This window comes from Pholis gunnellus, assembly GCF_910591455.1.
Source record: "Pholis gunnellus genome assembly, chromosome: 8".
NCBI lineage: Eukaryota > Metazoa > Chordata > Actinopteri > Perciformes > Pholidae > Pholis > Pholis gunnellus.
Window position 1 is genome coordinate 25,436,968 of NC_136534.1, and position 26,552 is coordinate 25,463,519.

Genomic DNA, 26,552 nt, shown 5'->3' on the forward strand with positions numbered 1-26,552 from the left:
CTGGGAGTTTGCCCTCCGCCCAGACAGAAAGCCCTTTGCCTCTCCCCTCAGTGTTTCCCCCGCTTCCCCTTCACGGCGGTTACAAGGCAATGACGTTACATTCAACAGAGAGCGGCCTGAGGAATGTGTACTATGAACTTGAAAGAGTGAGCGTTGCCTTGTCGACTACTAACCCTTTTCAGACCCTGATCCTAGCTGTAGCGAACATTGACTAAATGCTTCTTATCTCCTTCTGACTTCGCCCTCAGTCCTGCTCCGCCTCGTTTTCCTCTCGTCTTTCAGAGCAGGTGCAGTCGTTCAAAAGAACCTTAGAACTCTGCCAACATGAAATGTGTCACGTCCATTTAGTAGCTTAGTGTTTCGTGGATAACTGGCCAAACGACGGAAGGACGTGTGGATATTATCAGAAGAACAGTAAACTAACGAACAGGAGGTGACCTGAGCCGTTGACATCAGTGATGATAACTTGCATCCTGTTGTCATGCAGTGAATGACGTGAAATTATTTCAAACTAACTTTATTTTATATCTTGGGACGAACCTGACTTGTTTCTATGCAGCCGCCAAGTTTAAGATGCATATAACGTTTGTCTGTCGGCGCCATGATCTCCCCCCTATAGGTCAGAGGTCACGATCAGCTCCCCATCCATCCTTCATCACATCTCTCTTTCTGTTTCATGGATGTATGAAGACATGCTGCTTTTCTGGACTCCTCCGAATCTTTTTTCTGGCCCCTCGATGGCCTGAACATCTAACAATCAATGAATTGAACCCGAACTGAAGCTTCGCTTTTAAATATGTTTGTATCAACAAAGGGTGAAATGACTCTGTGTAACGTGGTTCCCCTTCTCAACGTATCCTCACACAACGGTGTGTATGAAATCTTACAGAAAGAACGTAAAGCCTCATTTCCGTGACTTTCCCCACAAAAGTCCATCAAAACGTTTCAATTTCTGCTCATTATCTGATTTCAAAAATAAACTTCAGTCTTCACAGGAAACAACTTTATAGACAAAGTTCAGGAAAATATTGTGAAATACTTAATTAGGTTTGGGAAACAGAAGGACTGAATGGTTGTGGTTTTGGTTGGAATAACTGCAGCAGCGGAGTTATTACAGAAGTTACGTGACAAATAATTCAACGTTGACTTCTCTTTTCAGTGGTCTCCTGGATGAAAGACACATTTCTTTACACCCGTAAAGCTTTTGGCGTTCTTCTTCTAAACCTCCTGGTTCATGATTACGTTGGATGCGACCTGATTTCGTGGGATATACCTACGAATTACTACAAATGCTGCATGAGTAAAACCTGACCTTCTGCCCTGACACACGTTTCTCAAGGAAACAAAAAAGGCATTTCAAGTTCAGTTGTAAAACTATCATTAAAGATGATGCATCTTTTATTCCCCAGACTCCTCATCACTTTACATAATCTTTGAACTTTTAACACTTTGTAACACCACGCCATGTCATTCTTACCAAACACAGCAATTATTGTCTATGTCAGAGGTGTATGACTCCTTTATTATGTGTCCGTATATATATATTTATATGTGTGTGTGTGTGTGCGTGTGTGTGTGTGTGTGTGTGCATGCCAAACCCCGCGGCCCTGCCCCGTGCAGCAGTCAGGACAAAGGCACGCCGTCCCGCAGCAGACAGAGAGTCTGCAGGCAGAGTGAACACAAAGATAAATTACGTCGACTAATGGCTCATCAAACTGTCACACTGGGCCCAGACAATGCACGCAGTGCCGTGCAACCACAGAAGAAGAAGAAGAAGAAGAAGAAGACACAGAAAGGCTATACTTAAAGCGTCGGATGTGGAGCGTCACTCAAGATTACTCAACGAGGGGCACGACCTGCGCGGGCTGTCTTGACGGAATGATTAATGTGTGTGAATGTGAGACGAGCAGCTAATAAAATAACAACAGTTAGATACATACTCTACTGTAAATACTTTCATTTTTTTTAAAGTTTGTTTTTAAACTACCAAGGCCGCAGGAGGGCTGCTGGGAATGTCGGGGTTCCACGGAGCCAGTCAGAGGTTGCTCAAGGGCAAAATGGACGTATACGGTCAGTGATGCCACCAAATGTCACCGACGGGACGTTTCGAAGGCTCGAGTTTGATTTCACAGCTAACTGTCGTCTTTCTCAGTCTGAGGGCGGAGCTGAGTGAGCTGTCGATTAAAGCAACAGACCCTCTTCAATTCATGCAAACGTTGTCAATAAACAAACAAAATAAACTTTATACGGGGCTGGGCGATATGGAGAAAATCCAATATCACAATATGTCTGAACAAATACCTCGATATCTTTAAATATTGTAGGGTGCTTTGACAAAATATATACACCACTTATACCATATTACAATATTCAGTTTCAATACATTGCCCAGCCTATCTATATATTTATATTTAATACTCACACAAAAACGTAATATTCATTGTAATATATCATATGGAACGTCTTCTCTTTGTCTCACATTATCGTCTTGTCTCGTTATCTTTTGTTGGGTTTTTTTGAGCACTGGTCCCATAAAACACATGTTTTTTACGGCAGCTGTACCTTTGACACCGACGCTCTGAATCTGCGTTACAAAGCTGTGACGGTTTCAAACCAAACTGCAGCTAATTCCAAAGAAACAAATCAGTCGACTGAATGTGCTTTTCCCAAAAGAAACAAAAACATCCAAGTCATTTGGAGAGACTGGGGAAATAATTACTCACACGCAGATCTGAGTCAGACTGTAAACCATTTACAGTAATAATCGTTATCGGCTGGTAAAACTAAAACCAGTCTTCAGTCTTTATGCTAAGCTAAGCTAACCATCTCCTGGCTCCAGCTTAGTATTTACTATCCTATTGTCGAAATCTACAAATAAAGCGAATATAATATAAAAATCATTTTCAAGACGTGCTTTGGATGAACAATGATCTATAGAAGGATCTCAACTTTGAAAAGAATAAAAAGTGACTGAAAGTAAAAAAAAGGTGCATCTTATAAATTATTTTAAAAGAGTTCTTTAGAGTTTGAGAAGATTTTCCATTAAAAGGCAGAAACCACACAGGGAAACTGTAAGTTTCTGACTCAAATCAGAGGAATCCTTTTCTTGACCAAACCGGCCTCGAACTTCGTGCTTTGACCACAAAAGAAAATAAATGTGTGATTCTAAGGAAACAGAAGTCCTGAGTGGGTGTTTGGTCGGTGACCAGTGAAAGCGTCTCGTCTCCAAACTTACTGAAACGTTTCTTATCGAAAGCTTCCTTCTGTAAATGAACACGTTTCTACCTTTGTTTGCCGACTAAAGAGGACAAACAGAGGACAGAACGGCGAACTTGTTTCCAGCAGCGCCTCATTTCAATGCATTCCTACTGGGAGCCGCCCAGTATTACCAGCCTCTAGTCCATCTAATGTAACCGCTGTGACCTGACTGCAGCCTTTGTGCACCGCGGAGAACAAAACGCGTCTTCACAGCTTCCTCTCAAGCCCGCGGGGATGGTTCTGTACTCAACTTTTATCCGGACTTTAAGATTTAAACACGAGCAAACACCCCGATGAGCGCGAAACGGTTCAGTTTGAGGCGTTGAAACCGATGGAGCGTCACATTTTCTGTCATCATCGTGACCGGTCAGTGCAACTCCCTTTCAGGGCAAAGTGAGGACACTAAAACCCCCGGGGGGATAAAGCGTGAGTGTGTGTGTGTGTGGTTTGTTAAAGACTGATGGTAGCTGTCAACCCTCTCCGGCCCTCGCAACCCCTGGCGCAGAGTCCTGTGTCGGTTATAACCCTCACACACACACACACACACACACACACACACACACACACACACTGTGTATATATGGGTATTATCAGGAATGGAGGGCATCCTAATGAATGACCGTTGACCCCCAAAAAGGGGATCCGGGCAGGGGAAGTTGAGAGGAGAGGTGAAGAGGGTAGACAGAGGGTAAGGGGGGGGGGGGGGGAACGCCCCGGCGCCACATTATGCCTCCCGTCAATCAAACAGACACCCGTAGGGCGAAGCGTTGGATCATCCACTGAAAGTGATCAACCATCAACGGGTCCACCGCGATGAGACAAAAAGACACTGCAGTGACAGACGCCTTCCACAAGGATCCCAGAGGTCAAAGGTCAACGTCCAGAGGCCGGTGAGCAGCTAAAATGTAGATTATTGTAGAATTAGGTTTGATTTCAAAGTCTATTGGGATCATAGACTGTATGTAAGAAGTGGGCGTGGTCACCTCAATGGTTTGTGGACTGACTTGTTGAAGCCTCGAGTTCGGCGACGCAGCCTTCGCCATGTCGTTGTCTTCGCAACCAACGAGCAGAAGTGATCATATTTGGAATGTGGAGGAGTGATGTAGAGACGTGGTGTACGGCTCCGGTTAGCGGCAGCGACCTGTCAATCACCGTGTAGCCCCGCCCCTAAAGCATCCCCTGCTTTATGGTCTGTTTGACTCTAAATGGACCATCATTTACTAAATGAACATCATGCTGTATTGAAGAAGACTTGAAACTAGAGATTGAGACCATAAACTCATGTTTACAATGTTTACTGAGGTAATAAATCAAGAGAGAAGTAGAGTTTATTTTTTTTACAGACTTCTTTTTGCGACCAGTCGCCGGTGAGTAGAGAGAAGTTTTAAGACACTTCCGCATCGGCTTCCCTCGGCAGAACCGGAGGTTTCCGCCTGATTGGGACACAACATTGAGTGGATTATATCAAGGAGGCAGTTATATTAGAGTTGTACGTTTGCTTGCTGTAAATTGGGTTTATTGAACAGTATATATACAGTAAGCAAGCTTCATTTAATGAAAATTAGAAAAGTTTCCAATGAAACAAGACAAATTGAAATACTGTATTTATGATCAAAAGAATATCTATCTTCACCTCGCTAAAATGAATGCAGTCTAATGCAACAGCTCTGTAATAAATGCTTCCTTCATGATGGTTATAATGTATGTTTCATACCCTCATTGCTATAAATTGGGAAGAAAACACAATCAAGTTATGGCAACGGCAGCGCATGTAGATGTGGCGGCGTCCCGTGAACTTTTTTAATTTGTTGTCCAAAATGTCGTCTTTATTTCTGGAGCACGTTTGGCATATGACAGAGACACACATCAACACTGGAAAAGGAAGTGTAGGGTTTGGATAAAGTGCCGAGGACCTTCAGACAACCATGTCTTCGTGTTCGCCCTCTGCTTACGAAATGTACTCACATTGGCAAAATTGCAGAAAGTTCGGCTTCACAGACAATAAATGATCCTCAAATCCTTGAAAAACACTTTGCACCAAAATGCACACAACGAAAACACACTTTCAATCAAAGGTTGATGATGGGAGTTGGTCTTAAAAGTTTTTTACTGTCATAAATTGTGACAACTGTGTTGACAAAAACAAATGGAACGATACAAATCAGACAAAAGGTTATTGTGAAAATGAATTAGTACAGTCACAGGGAAACTGCACTCAAAAGGTAGAGTAGACAAACTGCAAGACTGGTTACATTGTCCCCAGAGCCAGGAGGAAACAAAGTACCACCAGTGAAAATCTAAATGAAGTCATCATAGGAAGTGCAGCAGAGTCATTTATTTAGTGAACACTCAGCGTCCACAAGAGTAAAAGTAAAAACAGTAATCAACGCTGGGAATGTTCCCAACATTTGTCAAATCCAAGGTAGAAATAAAATGTTGCTCTTCTGTCAGCTTCCCTGATTGCAAAGAGCTTTCAAAACAGAGGATGTCACTGAGCGGTTGAAGCAGAACTGAAACGTGAACGAGTAAGTACTACTCGTGGAAGATTTATGGTCACTGAATGATTCGGTCTTTCTGTTGTGAACGGTGGGTTTTTGGTGGCAAAGCTTTTTGTGGCCAATCTTACAAATAGTTCAACTTTTAAGACGGCAAGGCAGAAAGAAGAACACACACACACACAGAGAGAAAACCTTGGAACCTGTCCAATACTGCTGGCTGCATGTCCAGGTCATCTGTGATTGGCTGAAGCCTACTATAAGCCCCGCCCCCTGTCCTGACCCCCGGGTCGGGGTTTTTAATGCAGCTTCAGCGGGGTCAAGGCTGGGTCGCTGCAGAAACCTAATGACTTCCTCCTAACAAAGACGTGATGTATGAGCGCTGTGATTGGCCCCTGAGATGACCAGCAGGTAACCCCGACACCAGGAGAGAGAGAGGGGGGGGGGGGGGGGGGAGAGAGACAGAGAGACAGACAGAGCGAGAGAGAGAGAGAAAGAGAGAGAGAGAGAGAGAGGGGAGAGAGAGAGAGAGATACAGAGATACAGAGAGAGAGATACAGAGAGAGAGAGAAGGGGGGGAGAGAGAGAGAGAGAGAGAGGGGGGGAGAGAGAGAGGGGGGAAACCTTTATATTCTCACAACCCAGATTTAGCAGTTTTACTAAAATACATTTTAGTAAAACTGCTAAAAAAACTGGTGTCTTGTTTACGATTTGCAGAAACCTTCGAAACTGACTCTCGCTCTCTCCAGCAGGCCAGGAGTCTGAGACGAGCTCAATTCATGTCACGCTGGTATTTGTTAACTCTAGGACCGGTAGGATTCTACCCCCCCCCCCCCCCCCCCCCCCCCACCACTGCAAAGGCCTACAAAACCGCCGTACAGTTACTAGAAATAAAGGTAAATAAACAAAATAATACAGATCTCAGAGCCGTATCAGCAACCTCTTTGACGTCCCGTGCAATTTTACAATGTCTATATATTTTTGTATCGTGCTCATTGATTTATTTACTGCTGCTGCACGTCTCCCTTCCAAACGGACCAATTTGCTTCACAGTGCAAGAATACTACAACTACACTACAACTCATCCTCGCGTCGTAAAAGACACTTAATACCTCTAAAAGCTGCACGCGAGAGACTTTTAGCCGAGAAGCTAACCATCAGTGAAGGCTTTGTAATCCAGACGTGTGTGTGTGTGTCGGACACTAAATCAAATGAATCCATAATAATAAATCCAACACTGACTTGTTTTCTGTGATCATTTATAATTTTGTTTTGAAAACAGGTGTTTTTGCTGTTAGCTGTCCATTCCTGGCGCACTGCCTTGACTCTGTCAGAGGCCGTGTTCCAGATTCTGTGGCAGCTCTGATCTCAAACGCATTGCGCAATGGCACAACATGAGATTAGGAAATGACTTTATATGGTAGTAATGTATAATAATGTGGTCTGACTGCGGTGGGATTTATTTCAGTAGCTTCTGGGCTTCAGACAATATCAAAAACACACATGGAGAAAAAAGTTGTGGTCTAAAAAGGCTTGTATTTATTAGAGTCCTTTGCATTGTAAAAAGGCAAAGGGTCCGCTGGTGGTAATAGTAAAGATTCACACTTTTAGATTAGATTAGAGAACAATGTTTTGTGTAACTCTATGGCCAGGAAATGTCTGACTAATCCCAGCTGCACCCAGAGATCGACCTCCAGCTGTACACTTATGGTAAAGCAAAGTTTGTACTCATTTCCAGTCCAGGGCTGAAGAGAGAACATCATTAAAAAGACTTCATACTTCAAGTTACTGACCTCGCAGGCACAAAACAGGAGAAACCGGAATACTTTTCATCTTGTTTTGATGCGTCTGCAACGAGGTTCATAGGCAACTGAGCAAGCAGGGGTTCGCTTGATGTCGGCAATTGATTAGCGTGAAAAGAGTGAGATGGAAAAAAGGAGTAACAGGATGAGAAGTAAAAAGGAGAGGGAGGATGTTAATTAAAGGTAAAGGAGAGTTCAGGGAGACAGAAGCAGAGCAGCATCCCGGCAGATCATCCAGCAGAGAGCCGCCACCGCTGGATGGTAATTCGCTGCAGCCGTGAGCTCCGGGCTGCTTCCTCTGTCTGCTGCGGTGGCTTCAGGAGGGGATGTGTGTGTGTGTGTGTGTGTGTGTGTGTGTGTGTGTGTGTGTGTGTGTGTGTGTGTGTGTGTGTGTGTGTGTGTGTGTCAGCAGAGGAGGGGGGTCATTTGAGCAGGATACTTGGAAACTCTGATTCATTCAGATGTTGAGTTGAGCTGTAGTAGTTACCGTGGACTGGTTTTACTGGAAGGATTACATGGCACCATAAAACCAGACATCAAACCCCCCCCCCCCCCCACCACCCCCCACATCTCCCAGCACTGAACCCTGTGTTCCCTGTTCACTTTGGGCAACATGCAGCTGTAAACAAACAGCGGTTATATGACCCCAGTTGGAGAAAGAAAGGCTGACCGTGAAGCTCATCGCTGCAGATTTTCACCTGGGAAAATAAAAATGTGGATTCATGAGTTTGTGCTGCAGCTCTGGAGACACGGCTCTGAATTATTAGTGTGGAGGATTTTGGTCAACCCGTTGTCACTCCCAACTCTGTAAATATACCGCCGCTTTGTCAACGCACGAACGCAGCGTAAAGAGCAAGACAGTCCGAGGTCGGATGGGTAAAACAAACACAGGACTCTCACCCAGGAGACCGCTGACAGTGTCCCGTGTGAAACCAAGTCAACGTTGAGTTATTTTATCTCTCTAACAAACACCAAATCTAAGTAGTTTTGTTGTGTTATTAAACTTAGAAAATAAGCAAACCTACTTTTGGAAGTTTATTTTGAAAAGAGACTGAGCGTTTCCAGGGAAGACAGAAGTTTATTTTGAAAAGACACGATGCATCTAACGAGCGGAAACTGACAAAAACGCTGGTGCTCGAGGGGCCACTGAACAGGCGTCGAGTTGGGAGTGAGAATGTGTTGTTTTGGCAACATGAAATTGTAAAGTGAGTTTTAATGCCCACAGGACTGTGTACATATAAGGTCAATGCTAAGACGACAGCGTGCACCAGTCTGTCCGGGGCGACTCTAGCTGAGGTGAAAACACGTCCGTGTTTCTGACCTTTGTGAGTCAAAGTGAACTGAACCACAACGCGTAGAGAAAAGAAGAAAACGAGAGAGATCTGGAGGAGAATAAGAGCACGAACTGTAGTTCCTGCTGGATACACGGTTTGTGCATATGTTACTAGCTTGCTTAAGCTGATGAACGTGAGGTAAAACCTTCATTAAATCACTGATCCAGTTCCATTGAGATTTGCGGTCCTCCTATTTACATTCAATCGTCAAGCAAATTTTAAGCAAATTTTAAGCAAATTTTTGAAATGTTTTGAAAGAAATGTGAGTGAAGCACCTTTCCATCAGTTGATTTGGAGCGAATAAACTCGGCCATGGAAAGCGTAGCTTCATCAGGAGATACACATGGCTGGAATCGCCCAGTAAAAAAAACTAGAAGAAGTAGTAGAGGTCTTTATTCTGGAGAAAAAAAACAACCCATGTATGATAGAAAAGTGAAGAAAGGTAAAGGTTGTTTCAGTTGTTTAAGTTTTAATCGTACTTTAATGTCATTTCTGGCCACGTCGTGTCATGCTGTCTGAAGACAAAGACGATAGAAACGTATATCTGGGACGTCGCAGACGGCAGAAACAACCGATCAGTCATGTGAGTTAAACTTATTCGACAAACATGTTTTCATATTCAATCCAGTGGCAAGAATAACACCTCAAAACGTTTAAGCCCGATTGAAGAAGTTCTACAGAGTTTTCCAAACAGCTTTTCTAATGCGGTACTTCCAAGTATACATAGATATACACAAATAGTACAACGGTCTGCTGTCTGCTCATGTATACACCAATTGAAGGTCTCGCAGCCTAAACACACTCTTTCAAGCTTGAAGTCGAACTTAAACCCTGAGACCGTGAAGTCAAGCGAGCGTTGCACGGAGTGAAACAAAGTCACGTCACGTCTGACTCGATCCCACAGAGCAACAGACAGCAGTAGTCGCACTTTTCCTCAAATAGAAGTTAAGTTTTGCTTTTATTTTCACTCACTCCATCACTCACTCGCTCTCTGCAGGCTGTAAAGTCACGACACCAGAAGAAGAAGCCAAATAGGCAACAAAGAAGGTCAACGCAACCTGTGTCAGCACAGACGGGACGGAGAGGATCGGGTTTCCCGCTAAACCTTTAAGAGGAAGACAACAGATAAACCCCATCAACCTACGTCAAGTCATGAACGCCAGATTTGATGAACTATGTGTGAAGTGAACGCTCTGAAATGAAAGCACAGATATTAGGGAGCACAAGAGAAATTATGATTCCTTCAAAGTTTAGTGTTCATAAATCCTTTCTTAGATGAGCAGTCAAATGTTTTCCCCCTATTTCCCTGTATGTCTCCAGTATTGTCTCGTCCGACACGTCATGACCATCAAACCTTTTCAGACATTTTGCTGGAGGGGAAAAAGCACATGGCGTAAATATTATTATTAAGAGCGATGATGTCATTAGGTATCCAGATATTGGACGTGCTAGTTCACTCTGATCACTGGGACACGAGCCATCAACTGTTTATCAATTACACCTGCAGTATCTGCATGAACACTAGGTGGCGACACACACTGCCAATAACACACACACACACACACACACTCTCTCTCTGTCACACACACACACACACACACGCACACCTGCACACTTACACACACAGTTCTGTCTCCGCTGCATCCTTTACATTTCCTTCTTCTTCCATCAGATCGTTCACACAAACCTTTTCACTCTTTTGACATCAATTATTATTATAATTTTATTTTTCAAATGCAAAATGTTGAGGTAACTGTGGACAGTTGTTGTCGATACATGAAGAATGATGAAATGAACATTTGTAATAATACTATGGAGTACAACCTCAGAGAAAATATGATAAGATCTGTTTAATATCTCATTTACAGTTTTCATCACTTCCATTGCGTCCAGTAATAATCTGTAAAGAAGCAATAAAACTCCTTTATTAAACATACAGTAGTTACTGTATTATTGTTTTCATGAATGTCTTTATATGTTTGCAGAATGTATCGAGACGCTCGTTTGGCAGAAGGACAGAATGTGATGGAATAAAAACAACGGGTTCAGTTCTGCATGTCAGAATAAGATAAGCAGAGATACAGAAAGACAAAGAAGGGAGAGAAAGAAAGAGGAGAAAAATAAATAACAACATAACCGGAGCAGATTGGAGAGGAAGAGAGGAAGAGAGGGAGGAAGAAAGGAGCACAAAACAAGAGCTGGAAGTGAAAAAGAAAGAGAGAGGACGTGAGGAAGAGGGTGAGACAATAACGCACAACACAGAGAGGAAAAAGATGCAGGAGTTGTGGAAGGAGGGGGAAAAAGAGAAAAGGGAGAAGAGATGGAGAGGGAGAGAGAAAGGGAGGAAGAGAGATTAAAAAGGAGAGGAGGAAAAGAAAAGGGAGAAAGAGGGAGGGGGGCAGCATCTGTTTCCTGTCTGGAGTCCAGCTGGAGGAGGAACAAACGACAAAAGAAGAAGAGGAGGACGAGGAGGAGGAGGAAGTACCGGCCGGCCTGAGAACCTCACACACACACACACACACACACACACACACACACACACACACACACACACACACACACACGCAGACTTCCTCAGGGAAAAAACGAATCCTACTTCCTCTTCTGTGTGTGTGTGTGTGTGTGTGTGTGTGTGTGTGTGTGTGTGTGTGTGTTTAGCAGGTGTGCTAACAGCTAAGCTCATTTCAGATAATAACTGCACGTGTAACATCATAAAGTACAAAGCTCCTGATTCCATGGAGGCCCCTGAACATTTCTAGATGTCAACAATAAATCTGAACTCATTTTGGCTCTTTGTGTGTTTGTTTCTGCATTTTCATACAGATTTCATTTCAGATTTTTTATTTTGAAACAATAAATTGTTGATTGATTTTGAATCAAGTTCTCTCTGGTCAACAGTTACACTGTATATGTCTCGGGCTTTTATTGTGAAAGGTAAGAACAGGAGGAGTTAATCTGGTCCTTTGTCAAGGTTGAAATGAGCAATAAAGTTTGCGGTCTTGGTTCACATGTTGTCGAAACACTATAGTGTACGTTTTGAGTATGCAAAAGATCATAAAAATCAAATCAAGAAGCTTTTAAGCCGCATAATATTCATGTTCCGTATGAAAGTATTTATGACACAAACAACAGTTTGGAAAATATATATATTGTGAATTATTGACGAAAAAAGACCACCCGGTGTGCAAAGGCCTTCCCTCTGACAATTTAGCTAAAGATGCTATTTTGTTTGACATTTTGAACATCATTTTACAATAAAACGTGATAAAATAAGGTTGATTATCATAATAAGAATATAGATTTGACTCTTTTTGTTGGATGAGATAACACATGGAAATGAACGGAGGCCCCCCTCGATCCTCAAGCAGATCTTTTGACTCGTCATGTTGCTCCAACTGTAGAGATGTTTGCTGGAGGCGGACGCTCTGTTTGTGGGTGTGTTTGTGTGCCTGTGTGTGTGTGTGTGTGTGTGTGTGTGTGTGTGTGTGTGTGTGTGTGTGTGTGTGTGTGTGTTTGACAGCTCATTCTGAACCTACCAGACAGGAAATCACATTTGGAACTAATTGCATCATTCCATTTTCTTTATATGCAAATGTAGTAAAACTCACTTTCAGAACACACCTCTCAGTCTGCTGATGAAGAAGAACTCGCAAAAAAAACACAGTTTGAGCGAAACATTTCATTAACAGGAGGAACAAATAAATGTATTTCTTTTCAACGATGACGAAAGGATTTTTCAACGAACAGTTTACAGCTTTGCAAACATATTTATCAGTGAAACTATAATAAATATGAAATAGATTAAATACATACTAAATGTCCACAAAAGACACGATAAAAGTGAGCGGGGATGTAGTTACCCTTCACTGTGTGTGTGTGTGTGTGTGTGTGTGTGTGTGTGTGTGTGTGTGTGTGATGTGGAGGAGGGGGGTGGGCGGTAGGATTTCCTGATTTGTTTGTTCCTCTCACACACTTTTCTTCCTGGTCCAGGCTGGATTTAGACTTCCTGTTCAGAGCTATTCTCAGAGCACACACACACACACACACACACACACACACACACACACACACACACACACGCGTACATTCATATGCTCATGTTTATACGTTCATACTCATAAATGTCAGCCTGTCAATGTGTTTTGCACGTGCATGGCTGGGCACATGTGTGAAAAATGTCATAAAAACAATGGCAATAATAAAAACTACACTTTGAATGATTTGAATAAAAGCATTTCCAATTTCATGTTAATTATTGTTGGATACACAAAAGTTACGTCACAAAAGTAAACTAAAGTAACTGGATGAGATCGGCGGGTCTGCTGGGTGAAAGTCCTGTGTTTGTTTCACTCGTCCAACCTCCGCAGACGTTCTTGCTCTTAATGCTACGCTAGTTGCTCTGAGCATCTAATAATGACGCTATAATGGTTTTCCTTGGATTGGAGCTGCTCCATCCGCACTCATAAAAAAGTAATATAAGCGTAAATACGACAGCGTCGTTGTTGTTTGTACCATATGGTTTATACATTTAAACACATAGTTGTGTCCGGTCTCTATAACACGAGGTATCGTAGAGATCTGGGTGAACAACTATGGCTACAATAGTTTTTTCTGATTCAACAACGTCAGGACGTCAGTGATGACAGGAGGAGAATCCCGATGACGGGTTTTTACGACTCAGCGTCACGTGAATTTCTTGCCCGAGTTGAAACATTTTAACTCACGCAAATGAGGCAAATTTCACATAATGTAATTTGCATAATTCACGCCTCCCAGGCAAGATTTCGCCTCCTTTTTGCGACTTTGGATGTAATCTCGTCACGCAAAAATGTGGCTTTGTGTTTGTTGTGAACACAGCGTGGGGGTGGGACTGAGATCCAGAGTGTTTATGAAGACGTTATGTCATGTGACCTTCCGTTCACGTGCTGCTTCGTCACTAAATCACATGACGTTACATCCGTGTATTCACATCTGGTGTTCTTTAACCTTACTCAGTGGTTGGAAAAGAAAGGCAGCAGGTGCCTCATGGCAACAATACCATCACACACACACACACACACACACACACGCTGCAGCTTGAAGTCCAGTTTTTCTCACAGCCTTGACAATCAAAGGGATGAATCCTTTCCATTGTGCCTGTGTGTGTGTTTCCTGTTTACGTTCATAAACAAAGGACTCCCCCTCCATCGGGTCACCGGACCCTCATAGTCACTCTCTCCTCCATTAAGCTCACTCGTTCAGCGACGTGTTGGCCGCCTGCATGAATGGCTCAGCCAAGATCTCCTTCGTCCCCCTTCTCCTGACCAGGGCTGGGATGCAGGTCTGATGCGGGTCAAGTTTTCATGAAACTCAAGACTTAAGCTTTATTTGTTAATTAATGTAATCAAATGGGTGTAATTAAATAAACACGGGTCAGTCTAACGGCATCATATGTACACCTCTTCAATGTATCCTCATACAATAGTTCTTAAAAGTTACTTCAAGACGAGTCATTTCCACTCGTTACGTGCACACGGTCTTTTCAAAATAAAAGTCCGTCACCACAGGAAACAAATCAGTTTGGTTATGGCAACAAAATTCCTTAGTTAGGTTTAGGAAAAGATTGTATCGGCAGAACTACGAAGCCTGACCTCTATATCAAAGGGGTTATTAAGGTGGTCTTTCTTAAGCATCATATAGATGTTTTCAAAAGTCTCTCTTTATGTACATTATTTGATTAAGACCATTTTATTTTGAAAGGCAACAATAACTAAAATCAAGTTTTTTTCACTTGTCAGTCCAGGATGGCGTGAAGAAACATCCGCAGCCTGGGCGGAGTCAGAGAGTCCCCCTTCCCCTCCTCGGCCTGCGATTGGCTGAGAGGGGGCCCGTCAGTCGTCAGTGTCCGTGGAGACGGTAATTACTGTGGGGGGGGATGTTTGTGTGTCTGCAGGATCTTCCAGCGACAAAACACAAAACCACAACAGAAAAAGCTGGATGTCTCATCCTCTCCAGTTATTTATAGGCCTGTTTATTAGACGCACACAGATTCTGTTGTGTGTCTACGTGTGCGCCTTCTGCTGCATGATGGATGAGCTTTGTGCGTGCGTGCATGTGTGTGTGCGTGTGTGTGTGTGCATGTGTGTGTGCGTGTGTGTGTGTGCGTGTGCACGTCTTTTGATCGGCCTGATGAATGAGTACGCTCACAACATCTGCGTGTGTTTGTATTTGTGTTTGTGTGCGTGTGCAGCAGAGAAGTGGGATGATTTTGTTGAAACTTCAAAGCAAAAAGTAGAAAGGAATATTCAGACTTCCTACCGCACACGGAGAAACACACTCGTGCTTCTATAGTTGTGGGGACCCTCGTTGACAAAATACTACATTTCCTCCGGCCTTTAACCCTCAAACTAAACCTAAACCTTAACCCTAGAACCAAGTCTGACCCTCAAACGGCTCTTTGAAGTACTGAGGACTGGACCAAATGTCATCACTTTCTAAAAATGTCATTAAAAAACTCAAACTAGTCCTCCCACAGACACACACACACACACACACACACACACACACACATGGTGGGTCTGAGTCAAAGCTGAGGATGAAGGAGGACGGTTGGACAGAATGGATCCTGCAAACCGACTGCTCTGTCATTACCACAGATCTGCTGTGTGTGTGTGTGTGTGTGTGTGTGTGTGTGTGTGTGTGTGTGTGTGTGTGTGTGTGTGTGTGTCTGTCTGTCTGTGTTTACATGTGTTACCATCCTTCCAAACTGCTCCTTGTGTTCTTCTTTGATATATTTCCTGTTAAGAGTGTGAAAAAGACTAAAACCACATTATAATATAGTTCAATACAATCACACAGAAGTATTTAAGTTACTACATTGTTTCATATTGAAGGTGTTTACACACGAGGGTGCGAATAATTCATCCGCCCATAAATATTTTTGAGTACTGTCACACAGACTGCAAACGTCACACACACTGCAAATAAATCAACATCGTCCGGTCACGTTATGTGTGTAACGGATGTATTTGATATGTACACGACACAACACGGAGGCTCCGTCATCCAAAACCAACTTTATTGCTCTTTTCAACCTCGACAAAGGCAGCGCAGCAGGATCCTGGTAGTTGGAATCTATTCAAACCTTTTATGAAAAAGTGCTGCAACTGTTTCACTGCCGGTCTTACAATAGAAAGTCTGAAGTATTTATTTTTCATCTCTGCAGTTGTGTGTGAGCAGCTATTTCTGTTTTTGCATCTCCCACTTTTTGATCAAACAACTTGGCTATTTGTTAAACATCCTTTTGTTCATGAGTTTTAAAACTATAAGCCGTTATCTCGTATGAACTCTGGACATTGTTTGGGAATGAAGGCGACTTGCGGCTCCGACCGTGAGCTGCAGCTCCCGTCGCCCAGTATTGAAACACTGACCCACACGTCTGATTCAATTCTTTAGAGCACAACAAATGGTTTGCAAAAGCACAACGTTCTTCATTTGTAGCTTCATGCATTTAACACACAACATTGTCTTCCTGGTCCGAGGTCCACCTACCGGTGGGAAACCCTGTTATATATATAACTGTAATCCATAGTGTTGTATAACCTGAGCTTTATAGTGAAAGAGCAGCTTCAGCTGGAGTGATTGAAGGCAGGAAATGGCACCTCCAGGTGTTTGCTGCCATAATTATTCTTGTCTGTCACCAGCCTTGCACCCCCACTTCCAACGAGGCGCCCGTGTATTCATAATTTGGGTTCGATTATACGGTATGTGATGCTATAGCTGTGTTAGGATGTTCTATCAGTCACACAAAACATCTTTAAAACATGAAACCAGATGTTTGCTGCGTCATGAAGCCTACTCTATGAATCAGTTCTTCTATTTATGAGTGTGTGTGTGTTGGTGAGTGTTAGTCAGTGTGTGTATTTGTGTACAAGACTCAGCAGTCACTTAAAGAGAAATCACACCAGCGCTAACAATCGAGCGACGACAAAAAACCCCAGTTAGCTAATTCCTCGTGTTGCTATCCGTGGAGTCTGACCGCACACGAGTCAGCGAGTCGAAACCATTCAAAAACAATCCTTGTGGATCAAAAAGAAAGGAGGGGGGTGAATGCACTAGAAATACCCTAATTCCTCTCCAAACCACAGTTTCATCACAGGGTAATCCTCGGGGCTATTGTTAGCTTAGCGTAGCTTAAAGATGGCGTTCCTGCGGCTGAAGGATCGGCATCCCCTGCGTGGCCGATGCCGCTGAGCCGGAGGGAGGCTGGGGCCGTGGTCAGCGCAGGGCGAGGTGACTCAGGTCGAGGGTTACTGGGCGGACGGTGTGGTCATGAGTGTCCATGGGTGTGGAGAAAGGGAGATCGAGGGGAGGGATTAGCTGAGCTCACCTGGGCTCTGATTGGGACACCGATGAGTCATTTCTAAAGAATGGATTGGAAAAAATAAATGTGATGTTAGGTAACTCACGCTGGGTGTTTGTCTGTGAGTCAGTCGGGGGCCTCTGTGTGGCCCAACGTGGAGTCATTATTGACATATTACACTCAAATCCATGGAGGTGTTTAGCCATCAGCTAAATCAGACGGCTCTCTACATCGTGAACGTGTGTCTCTTGCACATCTGGGTGTGGGTGAACAATCACAAAGGCCACCATGAAATAGCAGCAACAGTAACACATTTGTATTTATTACCATCATTAGATTGCCTGAAAAAGATTTGTTATTCCTAAATATAATGTGTAAAATAAAGGAAGCACTATTCACCAGTTTGACTATTTGTTTAACAAGAGTATTCTCATGTAATAAGTGAAAATAATAGACTCTCTCTTAAATAAATGAATACACGGAAAAACTCCAGGGCCGATTTGTACGAAACCTGGTGGAAGGGTTTAGCGGAGACTAAAGAAAGACCCAATGATTTTTCTCTCTCTCTCTCTCTCTCTCTCTCTCTCTCTCCCCCTCCCTCTCTCTCTCTGCCACATGTTTCCAGCTGCTGACTTTGTGTCTTCATGTCTCCGAAACAGAAACAGCGTGCGTGTGTGGAAGTGAACTCTGCAATTCTTTCCCAACATTGTGAACTTGAGCCACTGAGACTGCTTTAAAAATTAAAAGTGTGAGAAATGTGGCGTCGTAGGACACAATGCGTCCATTCTTTGCTCCGCTGAAGTGCCACATCCTTCCTTTTGTTTTTCTCCTCCACAGCCTGTTTTATGAATGAAGGACCTGCAGCACCTGCAGCAGCAGCAAACGAATGAGTGGGAAAACACACATGTACACACACACACACACACACACACACACACACACACACACACACACACACACACACACACACACACACACACACACACACACACACACACAGGTGTTTGAGCATTGAAAACACACAAAATCAACCAGACTGTCACACACTTTTTTGTGCAGTTTAATGTAATTTAGTCTTTTATTAAGATTAGTTTTTCTAGATTGCATTTACAACACTGTAAAATATCATATTTTGTGACAATTGACGTGTTTTTTGTGGAATAAAAACTGTTCTTTCATCCAAGAGACCGCTGTTCAACGCCCCTTTGCACAGCAGTCACGTCACAGCCAGGTAAACTTATGTGTAATTGATCAATTTAATTATGGTCTATTAACTGGAACATTCATTCCAGCCAGTAACAGGGCCGTAATAAATGTTGTGAAGTAGACCTGTGTTTAGCCTGCATGTCATAATGTTTTTGTTGTCTATGTCTCCGATATCTGCTCTGTAAATGACTTGTCCTGAGTTCGTCTTTGAGAAAAAAAAAAATCAGATACCAAAAGGAAGAAATACATGCACTATATGAACATAAATATATAAACATAGGCAGATCCCTGAGCCACTTCAAACATGAACACACTTCTCGTCCCGCAGCCAAACAAATGTAGCTGCAGTAACTATAGCTTCCAGAACAAAGTTCCCTCCGAGATGTAGTGGACTGGAAGAATGAAGTGGAATCAAATGGAAATACTTGAGTGAAATACAAGAACCTCAGATTTGTACTTGAGCCACATTCTACTGCAGATTCTGTTTCTTTCAAGGAAACGTCAAAAGAAACTATCAGGAAGGTACAGAGCCCGTTACATCGAGAGGCTTCTCTCCACAACGGGGTTGTTTGTCAGATTGCTCGGCTGTCTCTCAGTAGCCGACTGTAGAATGTATAACAGGGGGCGGCATGGAAGTGCAGGACGACGCGGTGAAACAGCGTCCACGGGGTAAATAAAGTGTAAACAGTAAACAGCAGCTGGTATCAGTGGAGTGCACGCGGGGCAATAGAGCCACGGAGCCGCGCCGTCTTCTCTCACATTCTGCAGGGATTTGGACCAGCGACCGCTGCTGTTTACATTCCTCAGTCTGTGTCTGTGTCGCTCACAGACGCTGAGTCACCCACACATGGGAATGCCCTCTATCTGTGTGTGTGTGTGTGTGTGTGTTTGTACTTCAGCATGCAGCAATTAGCAAATAATTTCCCCATGTGTGGGTGCAGCTATGTGTGTACTGAACATCCCTGTGTCTGTGTGTGTGTGTGTGTGTGTGTGTGTGAGTGAGTCATTAATAGCCAGACATACATCGGGTGAGTCAGCCGGCCTGACAGCTGATACCGAGGGGAACAGGGCTTTCCCCGGCAGCCACACCTGGAAACGCAGAGAGAGCAGCAGGACAGACAGAAAACACACTGATGATCCGGTGAAATAGAAAGTGAAAAAGACTCTACTGACCTGCTACGGCAGGCTCGTTGTTTAATATGAGATGAGATTCAACTTTATTAACACCAAAGGAAAGTCTTGAGCCAGAGGCTGATCAAAGATTACAACAGAAAAATAACAAAACACTATAACAATATAAGCATATATGAAGGATAGACAATTATATACTGACAAAGTAATATGTTTCTATTTCTTGCACTATGTTGATCGTTGTGGATTGTTTCATGTTATGCACCCTCCATGACAAATTCCTTGTATGTGCAACGTACATTGGAAATAAACGGTTTCTAATTCTAAGCCTAAGAGAAACTAAGATAGAAAAGTAATATTATATATATATATATAGTCTGATATTGTGAGGGATCTTATCAGAGGTATTGAAAAATAGTAGAAAGTGACACAGTATAATGAGAATAATAATGCACATGAAATTGAAATGTAAGGAGGTAGCTTCTAACAGTCTGTCTGCCGTTTGGTGCTGAGCAGGTATTCAATCAACATCTATCAGATGGTTTTGCCGTCACAGATATCCACGATCCCCAGAAGATGAAGAAGTCTAATGACTCTGGTGATCCCTTCACTTTTCATCTAGCGCCAATCCTCCGCTGAACAAATACCTGTGTTGGAGCCATAATTTGGTTTTGTTGTTTTCTTTTGTTTTTGAGGGTAACACAGGGTGAATTTGTGTGCAGTTCTGGCATGGATCAGTGGGTGGCACATTGCCCTGAAAGTGCATTTAGGTAAGTGCCTGGTAATGAGCCAGGTGTGTGTGTGGACGGGAAGCCAACAGTTTTTGACCGTCTCAAAGCAACTAGTCGTATCAAGGCAACTTGTCGTGTCAATGTGGAGTCGCAGGTGATATATTATCCAGTCCAGTATCCTATGTTTCTGTTATGGTGTCATGTAACCGGAATAAATGGATCAACGGATCAAAAGAAAGACAGCGCATTGGACAATGAAATGTTTGTGGAACACGCGTCCGAACAAGTTCTCCCGTTCACCCCTCAGTGGCATTTAGATAGAAAAAATGGATATTGGTTAAAGTCACTACAACCTGCAATGACGTTTTAACCCCCCTCAGTAAATGTTAACATTTCTTTATACTTGTGCGTGAACCTCCGCAGAAGGTGTGCGAGCTACGATGCACACGCGACAGGGCGTTTACGCTTAGTGCCCTGACCGTTGCATTATTTTCCCGAAAACGCCAGAGGGCGAAACAAACAAATTTGTACTTTGAAGAAACAAAAAGACAACGAGTGTAACCCACAGACTGTATATAAGAAGTGGACGTACTCATCATGACGTCACCCATTGGTTTGTGGACTGATGTTTTCAAGCCTCGAGTTCGGCCATCTTGGATTACGGCCGTCGCCATGTTGTTTTCTTCGCGACCAAATAACGGAAGTTACCATATTTGGAACGCGCCGCCCACCCTTAAGCCTCTCTGACTAGAATTCAATGTATGGTGATGGGTATTGAATAAGCAACATGTACGTGTGTGTGTGTGTGACCTTCCTTCTCCTCTTCCTCCCTCACTCCTTCGCCTCTCTCTCCTCACCCCTGTCATATTTTCACCATCTCTCTCTTATTTATTCCTTTCTCCCTTCCCTCCTCCTCTCACCTTTTCCTTTCACGACCTCTTTGCCGATTCTCTCTCCTCATCCCCCTCTCCTTTGATTTCCTCCTATGGGTGTGAGTTATGATGGAGGGAGCAAATAGGAAATGATGCTGCCCTCCATCCTTACTCACAACCATCGCTCTCTCTGTCTTTCCTCTTTCTTTACTTTTTCTTCATCTCCCTCTCTCTATTTTTTTTTTCATCATCCCTCTGACCCCTAGGTCTAAAATGACACTGACAAAGAGAGACAGATGGAGAGAGTGGGTTTTCATCTAATCTGGTTTTGCCGTGACCCCGGGGGCCAAAAGTGCTGAGTGATTTAAGGGTTGCCAGTCATGAGCAGGATTGGGCTGAAATCCCCCCTTTTCCCACAACTCATCTCCCACCAAGGACACACGCTGACATACAACACAGCAGAGACATAACTCACTGCTGTTACGCAGATCAATCTGACGCACACACACACACAGAGTACAGTGGTACTGTGCACACATGTCATATCCAGGCGGCAACCTCTGGTTTTGTCGAGTGAAGCCGACGCTGAAGAGCCCTAAAACCTGCATTCTCTCTAGTGACCACCAGGGGGCGACTCCTCTGGTTGTATAGAAGTCTATGAGAAAATGACTACTTCTCTCTTGATTTATTACCTCAGTAAACATTGTAAACATGAGTTTATGGTCTCAATCTCTAGTTTCAAGTCTTCTTCAGTACAGCATGATGTTCATTTAGTAAATGATGGTCCATTTAGAGTCAAACAGACTATAAAGCAGGGGATGCTTTAGGGCGGGGCTTACTGTGATTGACAGGTCCCTAATGCTACCAGAGCCGTATGCAGTGTCTCTACGTCACTCCTCCGTATTCCAAATATGGTGACTTCCGTTCCGTAACAACAACAAGGCGACGGCTGTAATTCAAGATGTGCTGTTTGTTATGACGCAGACACACAACGATACCTGTAATCTACAGGTAAAGTAGGACGGCCCCTTGGTGTGGATAGATTCTCACACACACACACACACACACACACACACACACAGCTTAACAGGTGGAGTGCTGCTGATCTTCTTTTTTCCCTCTTTGACCCGACATTGTGTGAGATAAACATTTTTGTGGACTGATCTGACGTGAGAAGAATCTCCTCAATAACTTGAAACTGTCTCTTTGTTGGATTCTTGCATGAAAAATAATCTAATAATGTTTTGTGCATAAGAGATGACAAGACATTGCAGTGCTCTCAATGAGGCTAATGAGATGAAAAGTATTGACTTGCATGTTTGCTTTCAAGGAAGTGAAACAGTTGCTGCATATCTGGAACTTCTGTGTCACCACCTGTGTGGGTTTACACACAAAAAAAGAAATAAAAAGTGCGACATGTTTTGATGCAAACAGCTGTTTTGCTCTTACACCTTTTTTAAAAGGAGATGAATAAATCTCTGGAGCTTGATGAAATAATCATTTATGTTATTGGTAATTACTTGAGACGCGTCTGCAGCTCCACTGTGTCTGAAAATCACAGTGCTGGTTATTGGAGAGAGAGGGAAAAAAAAGGGGAAACAGTGTGATTAAAATGTGATAATTAGCAGCTTGAGAAAGTCTTGTGAGGACAAAACTGTGTTGCAGATGTATTTAAGATGAATGCGTCACTGAAAGCAGTAGTTTGTCTGTCATGTAGGTACAGTTATAGGAGATGTGTGTTGTGTGTCCTGAGGGCCTCGTCTGTCATCTCTTTGGGATTGAGTTTGTTTCTGGGAACAACCGGTGGCTAACTATTCTGGTGTGTGTGTGTGTGTGTGTGCAAAAGAGAGAGAGAGAGCGAGAGAGTTCAAGGTGTGTGAGTGTTAACTGCAGGAACCTTACTGCTAGGTATGTAGGCAATGCACAATTTTCTTTGCGTCTGCACACGTGTAACCTGTGTGTGTGTGTGTGTGTGTGTATGTGTGTGACTACAGCACGCAACCACCTGCGTCTGCGTGTGATAGACCTGCGCTCCGATTGGCTGGTGGAACGTCAACATGTTTACAAAATGAAAGTCAGCCGGCTAACCATTTCCTAGAGCGCTGTCTGCTCTGAGTGTGTGTGTGTGTGTGTGTGTGTGTGTGTGTGTGTGTGTGTGTGTGTGTGTGTGTGTGTGTGTGTGTGTGTGTGTAAGCCAGACAAAAACATCTCGTGTATGGTGAGAGCGATTGGTCTCATGACACATTTGGAAATTCACACTGACATTAGAACCGAAACAACAACATATGACTTTTTGAAAATAAAGTATATTACTTTACTTTTTTAGCTTTCATGTGATGTAACATCCCATCTGGCAGCCATGTTGGATGTCGATCCATCTGCTTTGACTGAGAACGGATCGTTTCATCACTCGTTCATTGAACTGATTTTGTGTACTTTCCAACTTCCCTTTCCTGTCTGTGTCTCCCAGGCGCAAGCTCATCCAATCTGAATATGTAAACCTTGAAATGTTTCAAAAATATGTATTTGTGTATTTGTTTATTTCCTGACACAGCTGGGTCGTGTAGTTTTTGGGGGCTTTTTCGCACACGCGAAGAACAAGAGTAAACGATGCATTAATGTGCTGTGGAGGCCTGTCCTGTCGGTTTATTATTTTAACATGTCTATATATACAAAAACAAAACATTTAAATATATGAATATTTTATTTAAAATTGATATATACATAAAACATATACAAAGTAATACGAAAATACTTTTTAAATTATTTATTTTTATTATTTATTAATAATAATATATATACAGTATATATATATATATATACCGTATATATATTATTATTAATTAAAAAAAATATATATATTTATATATTTTTTATTTTTTTACACTATCAAAAAAAGCAGAGCTGCAATAAACCAACATTTGAAGTTGAAACACCGTAACAATTTAATTAAATTCGTTAATTTACTTTAGCTACATCTGATCTTTACATTGTCATATTTGTTTAACGTAAAGCACTTTGTAAACTGCCTTTGAATAGTGCTACATAAATCAAGTCATGCTTATCATTATGAGTATCAATGCTGGATGCAGAGGCTGTTGAGCAGACTTTTTTTGCACGTGCAACATGTGGATATGGTGGAGAAAGACGGGGGCTGATGGGAACCGGAGCGAGGGATAACATCTGACATGTGAGGTCATGAGTTTAATTTGAACTTGTGATATTGTGGTGAAACCCTGTGAGAGCTCACTGATGACTGATGTCGTCGGTTGTGTAACTGAAAACCTGCTTAATTTCCTCACCATCAATGTGACAGAATTTCACTGCCATCTTCTCCAGGACACATTTATTATTTTCACATGTTCAGAGAAGATGGTTTTTCTGAATCAGGAACAGAGTCGGCCTCACTCTGTGCAGGTTCATCGGGTTTGTGTCATGTGACGTGCTGGGCTGACACATTCAGGGACAGTGACAAAAAAAGAGAACTGAGACAATAGATGCAGGAAAAACTGTTATGGGATCTATATATATCTATATAGGATCTGTCAGTGAAGCAGACTCTACTGTGTCAGACAGAAGACATGAACATAATAAACACAGTGAATATTGACAGCCTGACTATTGTTCCTCCGGAGCAGCAGCAACAATAACTGTGGTCATCGTATGTGATAAACTTATGTCACACTTTATTATCGTGAAAATACTGACAGCTTAAAATACCGCGAACTGTATATTGTATATCATATAATCATGTATCATATATTATAAAGCCATCTATCAGAAAAAAGAAGACCCGCGTGGAGAAATATATATTGTTTTCTACAAATTACACACACACACACACACACACACGCACAAACAGGACCTATACACATGCATCAATGGAGAGGTGTCAGAAAGACGGGGCTGTCCATAGGCAGATGTCCCAAGCAGTTGGTGATTTGGTGCCTCGCTCAAGGGCACCTTGGCCCAGGAGGTGAACTGGGCCAGTCTGCATTCCATACTTGGTCTGTATGGGGACTTATTGATTGGGACTTACTTACGGGGACTTCATAACAGGGACCTACTTACAGGGACTTCATAACAGGGACCTACTTACGGGGACTTCATAACAGGGACCTACTTACGGGGACTTCATAACAGGGACTTACTGATGGACACTTACTAATGGAGACCTACTTACTGGGACGTACCAGGCGACAACCTCCAGTTCTGAAAAATTAAAGTGTCTTAAACTTGCATTCTCTGTATTGGCCAGCAGGGGGCGACTCCTCGGGTTGCAAAACTAAGTCTGGTGGAACAGAGGTCTATCAGAAAATGACTACTTCTCCCTGAATTTATTACCTCAGTAAACATTGTAAACATGAGTTTATGGTCTCAATCTCTAGTTTCAAGTCCTCTTCAATACAGCATGATGTTCATTTGGTAAATTATGGTCCATTTAGAGTCAAATAGACCATAAAACAGAGTATGCTTTTGGGCGGGGCGACCTTGTGATTGACAGGTCCCTACCGGAGCCGTATACGGCGTCTCTATATCACGCACCCGCAGTCCTAATTTGCAAATTTTCTTTTTCTGGTTGCAAATATTATGGCGGTCATTATCCAAGATGGCGACGGCCAAAATGCCAAACTCGTTGCTTCAAAACCGCAGTCCACAAACCAGTGGGTGACGTCACAGTGACTATGTCCACTTCTTATATAGTCTATTATTCTTATATATGGTCCTGATTCCCGTGACTTAGACTCAGATTCAAGTCAAGATAACTTCACTTGGACCTTAACCTTTTGAATTGGAATGAGTTGATTTGCTTCCCAAGCGGAAAGATTTAAAAGGATGTAATAAAACAAAGCTATCTTAATGTTCATGGATATAATGAATAACATCCTTACAATCCTGGTCATTTTGCTTTCAAAAGTTTATTTTTAAAGCCATCAGAGCTAAAAACTTAAAACTGCAAACCTTTTAGTGCCTCTCCTCTCTACTTTTATATTTTTTAATAGATAATTTCAACAACAAATACAACAAGGAGACCTTTGGAAATCATCATATAATGGAAATTTGAAGTTGTTTGAATCCTAACCCTACCTTGGTGTGTCTCACTGTTTGTGTTTGCAAAGTGGAGGATTACACACACACACACACACACACACACATCTAAACACTGATAAGCTGAGCACTGTACACACACACACACACATGTAAACACAGGTAAGCTGTTAGGGGAGTCATGGTATAGCAGCGCGTAACACCCACTCAGTGACTCCTGACCCCAACCAGAGGAACTGGACACCTCGCTGTGAATATGTTTAAGGAGACACAGAGACAAGAACAAACACACAAATACACTTCCAACAAAGAACTGATTACCTGTTTCCCGCA

The 26,552-nt window shown here is 42.8% G+C and overlaps 1 protein-coding gene across 1 annotated transcript in view; it reads left to right on the forward strand.

Annotated features, from left to right (window-relative positions):
- Nucleotides 1–2,012: 2,012 nt before the first annotated feature.
- Nucleotides 2,013–26,552, forward strand: part of LOC306699740 (PR domain zinc finger protein 1-like) — a gene marked incomplete at its 5' end in the record, with an annotated part of 113,673 nt that continues 89,133 nt past the window's right edge. Inside the window, one exon of the mRNA XM_079164460.1 lies at nucleotides 2,013–2,070. Coding sequence (XP_079020586.1) covers nucleotides 2,013–2,070 — 58 coding nt within the window. The remainder of the gene's footprint in view (nucleotides 2,071–26,552) is intronic.